This window comes from Lepisosteus oculatus, chromosome 12 (assembly GCF_040954835.1).
Source record: "Lepisosteus oculatus isolate fLepOcu1 chromosome 12, fLepOcu1.hap2, whole genome shotgun sequence".
In the NCBI taxonomy this organism is placed as follows: domain Eukaryota; kingdom Metazoa; phylum Chordata; class Actinopteri; order Semionotiformes; family Lepisosteidae; genus Lepisosteus; species Lepisosteus oculatus.
In genome coordinates this window covers 21949708-21966581 of record NC_090707.1, presented here as the reverse complement: position 1 = coordinate 21966581, position 16874 = coordinate 21949708, and the positions used below count along the sequence as shown (strand labels likewise).

Below are 16874 nucleotides of genomic sequence, written 5' to 3'. Positions count from 1 at the left end.
TCTGTTGAGGAGGTCCATTTGCATGTGTGTATTGTCTTTGTATAGTGTGCAAATGAACTATCTTTAGATCACTGCTCAGATTATACATTAAACTAGTCTGTGTTTATCTGTCCAGTTCTCAACTATCTCACTTAATGCATCTGTTTACCCAAGTATGAACATTGATTTATTGACTGCTTGTAAACACCAGTCATTAATATGTCAGAGATTGCCTGGGGATTTATTTGAGATGTAAAAAGTACTTGTCATCATCTTTTTGGGGGGTTTTGCCTTTTCTTAAAATTAAACATTAAATAATATAGCTTTGAGAATAGTCTTTTGTTTTTGTTTATTATAAACATTTATTTTCTAATTTTGTATGGCATGCAGAATGTTACTATGCTGTGTAGAGTTTATATAATAAATTCTACAGTATAAGACAATGATGGAATCTGGATTACATCATTTAACATACTTCTATGCATTTGTACAGTCCACGTTTAAAAGCTGATAACCTTTTGCAGAATCTTTTGGCATGAACAGGAAAGTTAGTTTTTGAAAATTAAGAATTTTAACTGTGGCTCCGGTAAGAATATGGATTTGTGCATTTGGTATGTAGTGAGGATGGAAAAATCAGCTTTTAATAAAATATCTCGGAGGTGTTAGGCTAATTGTTTCACAGGATCAGTTTTCCTTTTCTTTTCAATCCTTGTTTAAAGGATTTGACCTTTAAAAATAATTAGAACATGTTAACCCCAATAATTCTTCATTAAAGGCAAGGTCCTCTTAAAGACTACTGCAATCATGGAGAAGCAGGTAGAAAAATCACTAGGTGACACGGTAAGGTCATCCCCAAACTCAACCATAGCTTAGCCAACAAATGCAGATGCCATGTGAATTCTGAATCTAGCCTGGGCATGTGATAAAGAAATATGAGTCCCAAGAGTATTTTTAACAGTTTATGTTTTTAAATGTTATATAGGTAAAATTAAATCATGGGTTGTGTTGTTGTTGGTAATTTTGTTTGCACATGGCTTAATCAGAATAAATGAAAAAATATACAAAAATGAGTAGATACAGTGAGTAGATACAATGCTTTTAACCACACCTTGGGCAACTGTTTGCACAAACAACTCCCAGTGGCTACCCACAACCACACTCAATTATCTTGTCATTTTAAATTGGAGGCAAATGTTACATTAAAAATAATAAATGTTGAAGGAATTAATGCAGCAGCTTAAGTTTGCAGTAGCTTCATAAATACATGTAGATTACTCTAGGGTACACTTGCAATATATATATATAAACAGTATCAACAGATTCATAGTTTTTGTAAAATTTTTTGTAAAAATAACAATCATTTTCATTGTTTCAGTCAGGTAATGTTTTGATTTGCTTTAGTATTGAGTGAAATGCAAAACTACTTTGAACAGGTATTGCTCTAGAGTTTAATAAAAAGTACCTTTTTGATAATGCATTTCATTTTTCATTTTCAATATTATCTTAAAGGAACTGCTAAACTATAACAAATTGTTCTAATAGAGGGTGTACTTCCACTGCCCTACAGTTCTGAAATGTGCGCTGTAATATTGAAGTACATAAAATAATCCTTAGAAAATTACTGAATGTATTGAATATCGCCAAATTTCTTTTCACTTCTTTTCAAGGAGCTGCAAGGTTTAAAATTCCCACTGTTTAGTACCTGTACTGTGTAGTGAGCTTTACAGAACGTTTAACAATCATAAATCTTATTAGATTACATAGTATAATCATATGAATATACTGTATAGGTCATACAGTGTTGTTCTGTGGAAGTTAGTAGAAGTTTCATAGGACAGTGGATGTTTCGTTGAACTTTTTAGCATTCATCGACATTAACCGGTTTGAGTCTCTATCAAAATATTTTCTGAAAATAGTTACACAGACAGTCATAGTGAATACGACTAAATGCAACATTGCTATATTGTTAAATGTACATTTTCTGGTTTGTATACTGTTAGTTCATTCACAGTCCAAATGCATGGAAGACCAGGTATTCTGGCATTGTACTGAGCATTTTTCCTTCACGTAGATATTAAGATTGTCTGTTGTTGTTTTTTTTTACAAATTTTGCTATACATCTTGCACAGTGGCTTGTTTCGTTTCAGTAATGAGAGGAAGCGTGATGGGTAAGTAAAGAAGAGTGCATCAGTAACGAACAAGAGGCTTCATCCCCCTCTAGAAATAAGCAGATGTTTACTGTTACATAACAGTGCTAAGCTGTCAGAAGCTATTCATGCAGGCAGCTTTGCAGAGCCATCACTAAATTCTGAGCTGATTGTGAGCTCGTTGTTTGCCTGTCAAATCTGTCAGTGCTGAGTACTTGCAATGCACAGAGGACATGGAAGTATTGTATTCCCTCTTTTGAAACAAATTTATTTGTTTTCGTATTTACTGGTAATTACCTTGGAACGTGTTGCTCAGCACACCGTACTTTTGCTCTCTGCAGATATATGCAATGTATCTGATTAGATGTTACAGTGCTGTTGTCATTTTAAAATAGTTCAAATGTGGTCATGGATAGTTTAGTTAACTGTTTTACAATACTTTTTTTTTACACTGATGAAAACTAATGGCCTTTAAATGTCCCTTTACCTACACCTTAAAATATCTGAGGTGACTCTGTGTGCAACAAATACTTCTAAATAACTTTTTGTTTTAAACTTCCTTCCAGTTTGTCCCAGTACAGTATAGAATATATATTTTAATGAACATTTTAGTTTCTTAGTAAAGTAGGATCTACAATTCATTTACAAGATTCAGTGCAGTGGATGTCCATATTTATTTGTGAAAGTTTAAACAGTAACATGTTTTTGTTACCAAATGTAGTTCTAATGCCTTAGAACAGGAATCCCAGTCTTGGTTCTCAAGTGCAACAGACCAACCAGGTCAATCTCTTTATATTAGAGGTTTAAAACGTGTGGAAAGCTAAAGATTGGTTTTATGAAGGAATGTTCTGACAATTCTAACTTGTTTCCATGTCTAAGGGTGCTGATCTGAAATTGCTGAAGTGTGGTCCTCTTTGCCCAGTCCTGTGTTACTGTGCCACATATGCAGTATTACCTTTTTAGATTTGTAAAAACACATTTGGATTTTAAGTCTTAGTTGAAATTATTTTTTTGTTGGTACGAAGGATAGATAATGTGTATGTTGTGAGTTTGGAAAAATTAGAAAGATACGCTCTTCTGAACCAGTTCTTAAATACACCCCAAACCGTTCATCATAAAATATTTTTTTACTCAAATATGCAGAAGTTCCAAAATTAACAAACTTTCAGTAATATTCTACAAGAATGAATTGAAAATGTGCACCTTAGTCACTTGACTGGGCACAGATGTTGCAATTAATTCAGTCTTTATGGTGTACCTCTTCATATGTTGTGATTGATCCCTGGAGATGCAATTTAAATGTGATTGTGCCGAAAAAGTATTTTAATAGTAATAATAATAATAATAATAAATAATAAAAAATTATAATAAACTATAGAGCGGCTCCAGTAAGTTCTAATTATTTTTTTTAAAAAGCTTAGGATCCAAAATAATTTAAGTAGCCGCTAAAGGGTCTAGTAAAGATAAAAGGGGTTGTCACAATATTTTTCATAACTTTAACACTTTTGTTCATCCCCTGGCACAAAAAAAGATGAACTGGTTCTTATTGCATGTCAAAAGAAAAAAAAAGTATAGTATTCCTATTTGAAGCATCATCCGAAAAAAGCAAGATGCAGTTTGCCATATGAGAAAAGGAGTACTATGGTATCCATTTTTTTAAGGCAAATGGGCTTGGAATTTGGGACTGGTTGTGAGTTTGCATCTTTGCTGAGGATCTGCTGTTATACCGTCAGCAAGGTACTTCACTCAGATTGCTCCAGTTAAACTCCCTGCTCTGTATATGGGTACTCTGTGGATTGTCACTGTAAATACAGATTTGTTTTCAATTAACTTAATGTTCAATGAAGGTGTATATATTTAAATCCCCACTCTCTTAACCCAGTTTATTTCTCTGTTTTTCTGAATGCAGGTTAGCAGTTGTGAAAACGGTCCAAAATTTAAAACAAAGGCAGTCCTTGGACTGTTTTTACTTGGAGCGGATTACCAGTGCGCTGAGGACGACGTCTCTTTGGAGTTTATACAGCGGATGGTGTCCACCTCCTATGTCTCCAAGGAGCACTGAGGCTCTCTGAGGTTATCTTGTCTGCTGGGCTGCTCCCCCTTCCCCTGCCCCCGTCCACTCTAAAGGTTGCCCTCACAGTGGAATCAGCAGTCTACAGGACACAACCTCTACAATGAGCTCCAAAAACCATCCAGGTAAGACTTCCCTCCTGTGCTGACCTTGGCTTCCCAAATGTCACATTCTATTAAGTTAACATGTTAGTGTTTCAGGTTGGCAACTGCGTCAGCATGCGTAGGCTGCAAAGGAACAAGTGATAGGTTTATTCCATGCTGAAATGAGAAGAAAGAAAGCGCAACGATTCGGCCATGGAGCCTTCTTCGGGTCACACCTAAATAAACCTATTACTTGTTCCCATGTTAGTGTTTCTATCATTAGTGAAGATCATTACAAGCACATATAATCCTTTTTTTATCATCGTTACTTTCATCCTTAATTTCTTATGAATACAGAAATGCCTTGTTGATGTGAAACACGTGCCTCTTTGACACAAGATGGGTTTTACATTTGGTTTAGCAGTGAGCTTATGCTAATGACAAACCAAGGGGTGTGCTACAAAGTAAGGGGCCTCTTTTGTTCATGTTTTTAAATTTGTGTAATTGCACTTGTGCTTTAAATCATTTCATTGGCATTTTGAAGCAAAGTGCTTGTGGTTTGTTGCGCTTTGAAACTCCACATGCAAGTTACAGTGTAGACGTAACCCAGTACGCTATTCTCCAATACCAATTGGTTAATTGAATACAATTGTTTCTGGTTTGGTAGCCTTTTTATAATTTTCTCTCAAAACAGTAAAGTAGATAAAGATCTTTTATTGCATTTATACAAAAAAATATTTTTTGTTTTTATGATCTGTACCGTTTCTGTGCTCTGTTTCTCATGTTTGGTGAAAACTGTACAAATCTTTTGTTTGCATAATGTCTGCAAGACATATGTTTCTGTATTGGTCTGAGTACAATGGAGCATATTTTATTGTGGGATAGATATTTAGTCTGTATCACCCCAGGCATTAAAATGGACAACACACATTATATTTATTAAGTTTCACTACATTTGGGCTTGGGAGTGCCTCCCTCACCCTAATCCCACTGCAGGGTGTTTTTCTAGAAGCCACCGTGTCTGAGTGTTTGAATTTCGCCTCTCACTACATTTCCTTGCACTATATTGTGTAAAGAAAAATAAAATATCATTTTCACACTCTCCTTAATAATGACATAGTACGTGTACTTTCACAGATCATACGTTTTGCATGCTATATGTTGTTCTGTGTGTTTTTTTATCTTCTTAAGGTATACAGTATTACTTTTGACATTTTATACTGTAAATCATCTATTTTTGGCTAAAGAAGTAAATATGACATACATGTTTTTCACGTGGATTAGTTCATGGTAAATGGAAGTCTGGGGATGTCACTAATGGTAATTGCTCTATTTAACATAAGGCTATAAAATCTTAATAAATAAGGCAGTGCTTTCTCAAAGCAGGCATCATTGATTTTGCATCATTTTAAATGGTTAATCATAAAATGTTCGCTAACATTGATAGACCCTTATTTTTTATTACTTGGTTCGTGCATTGATTAAATTTCCTTTTATGTGAATGATAAAATATAAATTACGTTGAGCTTTTGGCGGCTGCTGTGCACATGACCATTTTTAGTTAGGTATTTGAATCACCTACGAGCCATTCCGTGATCGGACTCACAGTGCTGTGCAGATTTAATCAGAATTATATTTTTTGTTTAAGTATGCCTAAAGCACACATTTAGACATTTGTGATGCAATAATGGACACCTTCTTTTCAATTTTTTGTAGGTTGTTCATTACGGAATTCTGTGTTCTCTAAAATTTGTCACTTCTGCCATTCTGAAGGATAGTAGGTCAAAATGGAGTGGTAATGTGGCACTTCATTGGTCTATTTTCAATCCCCCAGTATATCTTGTTTTCTCCAGAGAATTATTGGGCTTGTGTTGCCTTTCTATTAAAGTCTTTGCTGGCTTGTTTCAGATTAATCCAAGGTTGTTTTAATGGCTTAATGAGTTTCCTCATCAAGTTTGAATTGAGACTATGATGTCACAGATGCTGTTCTAATAGGTTTAGTGTTATAAGTAGGGACAGGTTACAAAAGCACCAAGTATATTAATCCACTTTAAAGGGATCAGGATCCTTAATCTTTGTTAACTCATTTGTCTGCTTGAATATTTTCCTTAAGGCACTTTTTTTAAATGTACAATGTTTTATTTAAAACATTACAAAATTAATTGATGTAGATCAAAAACCTTTGCCTTTTTGTTCCAAATGTAAAATAGCTCTGCTAAATAATTAACATTTCAACCCCTCTAGAAATGCAAATCAGATTTAAGATGAACATTGCATAGGTGTTTATTTTGTATGTTTTCAATGTGATATTGTGGATTGTTTCTAAAAAAAAAAAGTTCCTGACAAGTTTAAAAGTCACATGTGGTATGGCTCATGGTGTCTTCAGGTCTACAGTATATGTCAGTGATCAATTCTTTGTTTTCTACCGTTACTCAAAAACAAATGTGCTAATGTTGCTGGAAGAAGTATTGCACAGTTCCACGTGAATTCAAGATAGATGTAGATATAGCAGGATTTAAGCAATGTTTGTCATATGAGGATAACCATTATCATATTTGAAGATAATGTGGTGGATATAACTGAATGTTGCCGTCACTTTAACAATGGGTGGTGTACAGGTATCAAAATGTAGTTAACAAAGGTGTGCTGTGTGTTTGTCATCAGCAAAAACAAACTGATTTCCAAAACTCCCTCCAATTACATTGTTGTAGCCAAGAAAATCATGTTTTATATATACCATTTAAGGTTTCTCCTGTTGTGGTATACTGTGTATTCACCAGATATTGTATGGTGGCAAATCGGAAAGTTAGTCCTTTTGAATGTGATGGTATTACACTACATCCCAATGAGTGGGTCTTGGTCACTCATGAGTTCTTATAGCGCTGTTCTAGTCTGATGAAGGTGAATGGATGGATTTTTAATGCGTTAGGAATTTCGTTTAATATTCCTGCTAGCCACTATCCCAGAGTGTATTTCTTCCCTTTTTCACTAAGGCATGGAATCATTGCGTTTTATTTAAAACCATCCACCTGTGGGCCTTTCATTCATATTACATGAATATCGGATATCACAATTACTCAAAAGCACTTTTTTATTTTGTTTTGTTCCACACTTTTTCTAATGTTGTGCTCTGGAGGAAGAGGGAGCTTTTCTTTTTATAATATCACTTCTTAATGTTAAATTCAGTTAGGACAGTAAGTGTGGCCTAATTTGTGGTGTAACATGTTATTGTTTTAAAGTTTACATTTAAATGAAATCAACTTTAACTGCTACCCACTGGAGAAAAGAAACTTAAATAGAAGATGTAAATGTCAGCGTGCTTTGAGGGTGGATACATTCCAAAATACAACCAGTCTTTGTCTGGTAGTTGGTATTGTTCACTTTATATTGTTAATTCTGTATTGTCTGCTTGGCAGTTGAATAGAAAGGTGGGTTTTGGTTGACTAATTGGTCTTAGCAGAAAAGCAGTTACCAGCTTTTAAATTGCAAGTAGTCCATTAGAAAATTAACACAAAACAGAATCCAAAAAAAGTGTAAGATCCTATAAGATATAGGATCACTTTATTGGCCACATACAATTTCTTGCATTAGGAATTTATTTTCGCATACCCCAACTTGCTCTCCATGAGACACACGGACTGGGAGAGAAGCTTGGGGTCAGAGCACAGGGGCAGCCATTTATATGGCACCCCTGGAGCATATGAGGTTAAGGGCCATGGTCAGGGGCCCAGTGGAGTAGGATTCCTCTGCCGGCTGTGGGATATGAACCGGCAACCTTCCAGCCACAGGCACAGATCCTTAGCTACAGAGCCACCTCACTATGTATAACCTTGCTACCGTAAAATAAGTATATTATTCAAGAAAACTGAACACTTGTGATTTCCAAGCCTGCAATTTATAGTTCTCATGTCAGGAATATGAAACATTTTCAATGGTTCATAACATTTTATTGCGATTTCAATGTTGGATTTCGTATCAACGTATTTTATGGATTTCTATCATTGTAAAGAGTAATCTGAGAATATGACAGAGCTACAGATTATTATATAAAATCTGAACAGCGTTGTGGAGTTTTTTAAGTTTGTAGATAATTGACCCACATCATGTTATATTTATTTGTTAATTTAATTAACTACATTTTCCAGTCTGAGACAGTCTCTTTAGAGGTTTTGTTGTTGGCAGAAATACAGGAAGGAATCAACGGAGACATGACAACAGTGATAAATAACTCATGAGTATCAAAACGTGACTATTACTTCTGAAAGCCCACACTCAAGCCTTTAGCTCATTAATCATGCTGTGTTCTAGGGAAGAAGAAAACTAGTGATATTGTTTACTTGTTTGTGTAGGACTAATTAGAATTCATATTGTTAATATTGTTAATGCAACAAAACATACCTTTTTTAAAAGTGAGAATGTTATTATTCCTCTACAGTTGTATAGTTAATTGTTCCTAAACTGGAACCAGTGCTCTAAAAGAACACTGAAGAAACGCGGAAATCAGATTGTGGATTGTAGAAAAATACAAACCCTGTACTACTTCTGACCCATTTTTGGTGTAACGGAATTGTAACATTGTTTATTTTTAAAAAATGCTGGTTGGCTTTTATGCAATTATTTCTCCACATGCTGTGTTTAGCTACTGTGTCTTGGCTGTTGGCCATATTAAACACTTCAGTAATCCCTGTCATTTGTGCCTACTAACTGTAGCTGCATTGCAGGCCAAACGGGATTTTCAAGAGCTCTGCAAGTATGGCACAACTCTAATTACCCCATATAACTTGCTTCATCTTTTTTCTTCAGTTCCTTTTAAAGTAATTGTTCCAACAGGTGTAAGTGTCCGCTTGTCCACATTGTTAAAAGAGGATATACGGTACTACTTAAGTGCACCTTTGAACTGTTTCAAAGACGTATTGTGACCCGGCTTAGTTTTTTTCTTACAAATAGTCAGAGGGATTGGCAGTCAAAAAAGTCTTTCCATCTTATTAAAGAGATATCTTGGTCCTTTCCTTATTTTCTGGTTCTCTCCTAGTATTCTATTTTAGGATTTCTGTCTTGCTAGAAAACCCAAAAGAAAGTTCTTTTTGGGACAGATATGAACAGTTCAGTGATTGCTTTTGCTTACTTTGTGTGTTTGTGTACAGAAGGACTGCTTTCCTGAAAATGTCTGTGATGATTTAGGTTCCTGGTATGCCCTTTAACATTTCACACTATGTGTTCTGTCAGTGTTACAAGGACCAAAACTATAAATGAAAACATTTCCATCCAATATACAGCTTTCCTTTTTTAATTAATCATTTGACAGTGGATTTTCACATTAGGCTAAATAATACCATACTAACCTCATTTAGTCATAGGTAGAAATGCAGTACAGAACTTGCTAACACCTGCAACTCATTATGTAGCTTTAATTATTGTAACAGGTTCCTTTCTCTCTTTTTCTGTTAACATTGGGTCATTTAAAGCCTCTTAAAGCGTGTCAAGAAATTCCAAAGTACATGTGCTCCAAGGATGTGAAACACAAGTGTGCTAAGCAGACCAAATTAAGGTCTTATGGACATTTTTAGAAACAGACTTGCTGAGGAAAATGTTTTTCCATGTGTAAATTTCTTTAGTCATCTCTTTAAAGATCATGCAGTTTTAGTTCAGATGATCAGTGTTAAAGTAGCTAGTTTTCTCTGTTGTAGATAATCTAGACGTGCACACATATGGAAGTCCATAGTCATAACTTTTCCTACAATATTAATTTACATTTTTTTTATTTCTACACTTTATTTTACAGATTTTAAAAATAAACTGTTTTGTCAGCAATTCCAATTTAAATTTAAATAACTTGCAAACTTCATTTGGTTTGCTTTAGGCTGATTATAATCAATTATAATATAGTATATAAATAAACAAAATAGTATAGGAAAGCTGTTCACTAGGTCTCAGGATTACAGATGGCTTGGTTGTTACTTAATCTTTTTAGTGTTAGTGTTCTTCTTGCATATTTATATTTTGCTTCTGGCTTTTAACACACCTTTCTACCAAAGTCAGATTAAAAAATGCCCTTCAAAATATCCATTGCTTGCTCATAATTTAATGTTGGGGAAATAAAGCTTTGGAAGCCATGAGAGGTGGTAGAGAAGTCTGAGCTCTGAGGAGGATGTTTAAATGAACTCTTGATGTTATGCATAAAGGGTTTTTTGTTACAGAATCCTGTTAAAGCAACAGGGTGTTCTATTTGAAGGCACAGCTCCAGTAATTAATTACTTTCTTCAGGAATGTTGCGTAACGTCTGTTTGAAATTTGGAGTCTGGAAGATCTGATGTTGACCAGGTGATTTGATTGCTTTCCTAAGGTAGTGGTACTGCTTGGATTTCTCATTTTCCTCAAATCTTAATCTCCTTCTTGTTCCCAGAATCATGTAGTATGGTCTGTAGTTCGTCTTTTTCAAGAGAAAGCAGCTGGATTGTAATAATAAATGGCATTTATTATAGCACTCTATATCACACAGGATCCTAAAGCACTTCACAGATGGGAGTGGATCCACTTAATTCACCACTGAAGTGCAGTACATGACCCACTTGGGTGAAATATGGCGGCCAATTTGTGATAGCAGCCACACTACAAAGTAGATCGGGTAGAGAAATGTGAAAATGCTTCACCAGTTGAATTAAGAGAGACTTTAGTTAGGCTAGATTGTATAATTTCGCCAGGGCACTAGGTGTAATAATGCTTACTCCTACAAACAGTGATACAGGATTTTCATTATGTTCGGGTATCCACTAACTCGGTTTAATGTCCCATCTGAAGTACAGCATCATTTATTGTGTTTTGCTCAGATATGGTCAGTCACTCTACTGGGGTATTGGGTGTTTCAGTTTGGTTTTCTTGGTTTTTCTCAATTCAGTTCTGGGAAGTCTATTATTCTTTGGAAATTGGAATAGTGGAGGTTCCATTATTGAACAAACTTTGCTTAATTTCTGAGATCTGATTAGAAGCTGGTATCATTGCAGTTATTGAATGGTGGTAAAGCACTGGCCATCTGCCCTTGAAAGTCCCTGTATACTAAAAATATCTACCATGAGAAGGTAAGCAGTTGGAACACTTGCTTTCGGAGGCTTCACTGCATTGTCACTGAAAGTGAGATCCTGTTTTCAAAAGCAGTTTGGTTATGACAGACCTTTAATAACATTATATCCTGGAGTTATTAAAAAGAGTTGGCTGTCTGTTTTCTGCCATCTCAAAGATGAGAGCAGTATGAGTGACCTCATTAAAGCTTGTCATGTTCTTCTGACTCGGCTACTTCTAATTTTATTTGTCATGAAGAATTGTCATTGCTTGTTCACTGAGCTAAAATCGCACATGCATACAGGGAACACGTTCGAGATGCCAGTTAATCTGAATAACGTGTATTTGAACTGTAGGAGGAAACCGGCAATGTACAACTTTACTTAACAGAACTTTTCACTAATCTGCTTTTTTCAAGTACAGAAGGATTTAGGGGCACATGTCAAAGCTAATATTTTCTATGCAAAAGTTATAGATCTGTTGTGTTCTTTCTTACACTACATTTTCAAAAGGCAGTGAATGTGAGGGTGATTTTTTCTTTGTTGGTAACTGTCCCCTGTAAAATGAGACACTTAAGGGTAACTGAATATTCAGAAAGCTATATTGATGTCTTTCATTTGCAATCTTCTCTCTTTGCTCCCGAGTCTAGTTTGTTTAAACTATTGTGTGAAGCTGCTCAAGCCGACCAGCTTGACACCAAAATGCTAGTGAAACCAACATTACTCACTCCCCTGGTTTTCTCATATTATGTATTTTAGACTCCATTCAGCCCTTTGTGGCTACAGGGAGCCATGGATCACTGCTTCAATCTTTAACCTTGCTGATCTATTTGTTTCAACAGTTAACCTAGTGCCCAATGTCTTTCTGTGCAACTTTTCTCCTCTTATTTAATTTTTTCCCCCCAGTTACCTTCAAGTTTCCTTTTAGAGAAGTAGACTCATTGGAGAATCAGGGTAGTATTCCTGATTAGGAAGCATATCTGGGCTATTTGTGACAACATATCTGGGCTATTTGTGATTCTACATGTAGGCTTCTCCCATCCCTCTGTTGTGTTCCTGGTACCGGTCCACATTTGTTCTGGGAGCGCTCTGTGCGAGAGCGCTTTTGTGTGTTTGATTAATGTGCTTTTAGATGTGACTGCACTGAGCCCTTGATGGCTTCTTTCCATGATAATTCCAATCATGATATTGTGCCTCAAGAGTTTTTATTACTCTTGAGGCACAACGTCTTTTGTTTAAAGGTCTAAGCCAAAATATCTATTTGGTGAGGCTGGCTAGAGGCTGATATACTGTATCTTTGAATTGCACTTGATTGTATTTGTTTGCTGAAAGTGGTCTTATGGAAAGAACTAGAGTTAGTTTAGAGCCTACATTTTTCTAGTGCCAGTTCAGATGCTTGCTTTCTTCTGGAAAATGTATTTATATTTACGCCCATATCCATATTTTTTTCTTTTTTCTTCACACTCCTATTTTCGATGCTTTTTGGTAAAGTATTTGTTATGTGTTCCTCTGTTTTTTTACAAAAATTAAAACATACTCACCAATACATTTCAGAAATCCCCTTTGTAGTCTGAAAATAATCACAGAATTCAAAACATGGACATAGAAGTGGTTTAATAATATTCTTTTAATCACATTGATGTGCCATTAATGATTTTTAATTAATACATTCTTATCTGGTCTTAATTTTAAGTTTATTATTTCCTTTGATGTTCTGCGTGCTGCAATATTTGTTTATTTAGCGTTGGTTGCAGAATATGAAGTCCAGCTCTAAGTGTATTACTTTGCAGCTGAGGGAGGTTATAGTTTCGTTGTAGAACAGCTTGCAGTGTTCATGCACTAGCAATGAAGTGGCAAATTCAGGTCTTTCATGGGGTGATAAGGGCCCTTAGAATTGCACAGTAAATTGAATTCTTTCTGTGCATGAGAGACTTTTATAAAACATTATTTTAGAACTCCAAAAAATGTAGTATGAAAGTAAGTGTATTATTGCAAAGATGTATACATGGGCTTTCCAGAAAGTCGCTGTATTATGCAAGTCTGATTTTAAAACTATTTTAGAATTTAACTTTGCATATGTATTAATGCTGTCACAGATGCATTCAGTAGTAAATGACACATGGCTGTACTTTTTGCACTCGAAAAATTGTTGGTTAAGATGGAACGTCAGCATTTCAGCAATGTAATAACTGATGACAGATGGGTGAACATTATGTTGAAACATTTTACAAAACTGGAAAAAAAAACTCTTCATAGAATTCAACTTTTAGGTTTGTGCATCAGGAAATCAGTGTGTAGATCATTATCTTTTCCAAAAGACTGACATTTGGTTGTTCAGTGCTCTAAATATAGAAATGTGAGCAATGCAAGTGTACCCATAGTTCCTCTGGACACTGTTTGAATTGAATATGTACTGTTTGATATCCATATAGACATTAGATTGGTAGCTTCTTTTTATTCTTATTTTTAGTGTTTTTGTTTACAATACGAAATTATGATTCCTTCAAATATGTGCCAGTAATATCCCATGAGTAGTAATCAGAAATCTTTGTTTTGAAATATTTTTTATAGAAGAAATCAAAGACATTATGGAGTAAGGTACTTGGTCTTTTAACTACTTCAGAAGTCTTTTACCTTTTGTTGTTTTTTTCTTTTGAGCTAATAACTTGAAAATCAGCAATATCGAGACCCAAGATTCCAATACATTTTGTACTCTGGATTAAAAGGTGTAGAAGAATAAACTTTTCTAGTACAGTTTTTGGGTTACTTTGATTTTGAAACCCACTGTATTTTTTTGTCCTTAGTTTTGATTAATGCTATACTTTGCATGCAGTGAGCACAAGGTCATGGTATCCTGAAACAGGATACCATCTCAGTTGGTGATCCCTAAGTGACTGCTTGCTTTTAAGACCATTGGATATCCATTTCTTTTGTGACAGGCTTGTTTTTCTTTTTCTTTTTAATGTCCCTTCTATGCTAGGGGCTCTGTCTTTTTCGCTGTCTGACATCAGGTCTCCTAATTGCTTTGCTTTATTGCTCCAAATACTTGTCACTAACAATGTGTTCTGCCTTGGGCAGGCAGAGAGGTGCAACTCAATCCTGCTCTAGTCAGTATGAGTTTAAAACCTTAGGAAATCCAATGACATGCCAGTACTCTGTTATTGTATCCTTCCTATTATGTTTACTGAAGTGAAGAATGACTACTGTAGCTGCTGTAACAGTCTCTGTTTTTTGCAAAGTGCAATTTCTCTTGATGCTCTTGAAATCTTAATAACTGCCAAAGGTTGTTCCTGGGGATATTTTTCTCCAAAGCTTCAATTAAAAGTTCAATTTGTAATTTATTTTCAAAGCAGATCAGTATCACATGAATAATCTGGGTTGATTTCTCCAGCTCTTTATTGTATGGGCTCCCTAATTCTCTTCTCAACAAGTTGTAATATGTTCAAAACTGCAGCTAGACTACTTACTTACTTTTGTTGTTGTTAGGGGTTGGAGGGTAAAGCCTTTTCATGTTGTTTTATGTAGAGGTTTTCTAGTGCAACTCACGTGCCAAGTCATGGTGGCTTCCACATTTAAATTTGGAAAACTGCACAAACTGACAAAGCTGGTGTTCAGGATTATATTCATATGGTTGGGAAAGAAGTTTCAGGGTTTCAGTGTGGATTTTTACTCCGTGTTAAACTAGTTTGCGTCTCCGTCTTCAGATGGAGAAAACTGTGTGTAATTCTGTAGGCTAGACTTGACTCACTTATAAGTTAGGTATGCAAGAACATCTGTGCTGCTTTCATCACAAAAATGTTTGTATGTTTGTGGATAGAGATTTTAAATTAATCAGAGTTGATTTAGGAAGCATAAATGAATCAGTCAACCAACAGTGTACAAGTGTTCATAAAATGGCTTTCAAGATGGCAATTTGTGACTTGTGCAAGTGCAGTATCCTGGAAAACCTACGGGCATTAAACAACATCTTAGAAAACCGATATAATATCCCTGAGCAAGTGAATGTAACTATAGGACATCTAGCAAATGCTATATTCTCGCACCACAGAGCGCCAGTTCCAGCACTGATAAAGAGAGGGATGTTCCTGGATGTCATAGAAAGGAAAGAAATCATTTAATTTCCTTCCTACAGCCTATGGAAGACAAGCCACGGATACCAAACGGGCTAGTGCAAGGAGGACAGTCCTGATGTGGAAATTCAAGTCAACGCAGATCCTGCTCATAGATCAGTGTTGGTGACACCAAAATCTCAAGAAACAGAGTAGAGGTTGTTGTCAACTTCATTTTAAGAAACATTTGCCATTTGAGATATGCAGCAGAGTAGAGAGTAGACCCAATGCAAAGCCGAGTGAAGTTCCAATGCTATTCATGTTGAGAAAATAACATTGGCGTATATGGCACACTTTCCATTTGGAACAAATTCAAAGACCTTTCGACACAAGCTGAAGAGTAGGGCCAAGCTAGTGGTCTTTTCAGGGATCCTGCCTGCACTATGCAGAGGCAGATAAATACAAACAGTAACCATGGGATCATGGAGGTGATTGAAGAAGGTTTATGCTGTCAGCCACTGGAAGCCCTTCTTATGGCAAGGATTGTTTATAGTGTACAATAAAAATGGACTACATCTGAATGAGATGGCCATCAGTCAGCTAAATGTAAGAATCCACAGAGAAATTAAAAATATATATATTTATACTTAAGTAATCTACAGTAAAACTGCAAGAGTTACACGTGGAGTCAAGAAGATCTCGAATGGAAGACCATAGTGTAAACAAAATGATGCTGGTGACAAAAAATTAGCCATTAGTGGCTAATTTTAAAACAAACATTAATATAAACATTGTACCTTTTATACCTTATTACAGTATTTGTTTATCCATCCATTTATATGCAGTAAGTATTTATATAGAGATGCAATACAGTGTGTACCTGAAAACAGAGGCCTGAAATTTAACTTGTTGGTTAATAGTAAAAACTTGCAGTGTGCAGTCTGGATACATGTACTATGAGCACAGTGGCTACAAGGAAGGACAGATTATTTTTAAAAAACTGAAAATTAAAAGGGGTGGCACAGTAGTACAGTTGTTGGCATTACTGCCTTGCACTACTGGGGCCCTGTTTTCATTTCCGGACCTGGGGTGTTATTTGCATGGAGTTTGTAAGTTTTCACATCATTTTTCCAGGTGCTCGGGTTTCCTCCCACAGTCCAAAGACATCTTGTTAGGTTAATTGCCTTCTGGGAAAACTGGTGTGAGTGTGTGATTGTCTTGTGTCTGCGTGTGCCCTGTGATAGACTGGCATCCCATCCAGGGTGTATCCTGACTTGCTTCCATTGCGTGCCGGAATAGACTCCAGCTCCCCCACGCCCCTGAATCGGCTGAAAATGAGAATTTTAAAAGCATGCTTTTGGGAAATTTGCCTAAAGAAAGATGAAGGTAATGATTTTCTAAATGTCAGCCTTTTACAGATATTACTAGAAGATTCAATCAAATGTTAAGCTGCATTTCTTTAACATTTTAACATACAAGCATAAGTAGAG

At 35.7% G+C, this 16874-nt stretch overlaps 1 protein-coding gene across 5 annotated transcripts in view; it reads left to right on the top strand.

The window, feature by feature from the left end:
• The window catches only part of hdac4 (histone deacetylase 4), a 254039-nt gene that overhangs the window by 15651 nt on the left and 221514 nt on the right, over positions 1-16874 (top strand). For all 5 annotated transcript variants that reach the window (XM_015359242.2, XM_015359241.2, XM_015359240.2 and 2 more), the window contains exon 2: positions 4036-4322. In XM_015359242.2, coding sequence (XP_015214728.1) covers positions 4301-4322 — 22 coding nt within the window. In that variant the 5' untranslated portion in view covers positions 4036-4300. The remainder of the gene's footprint in view (positions 1-4035; positions 4323-16874) is intronic.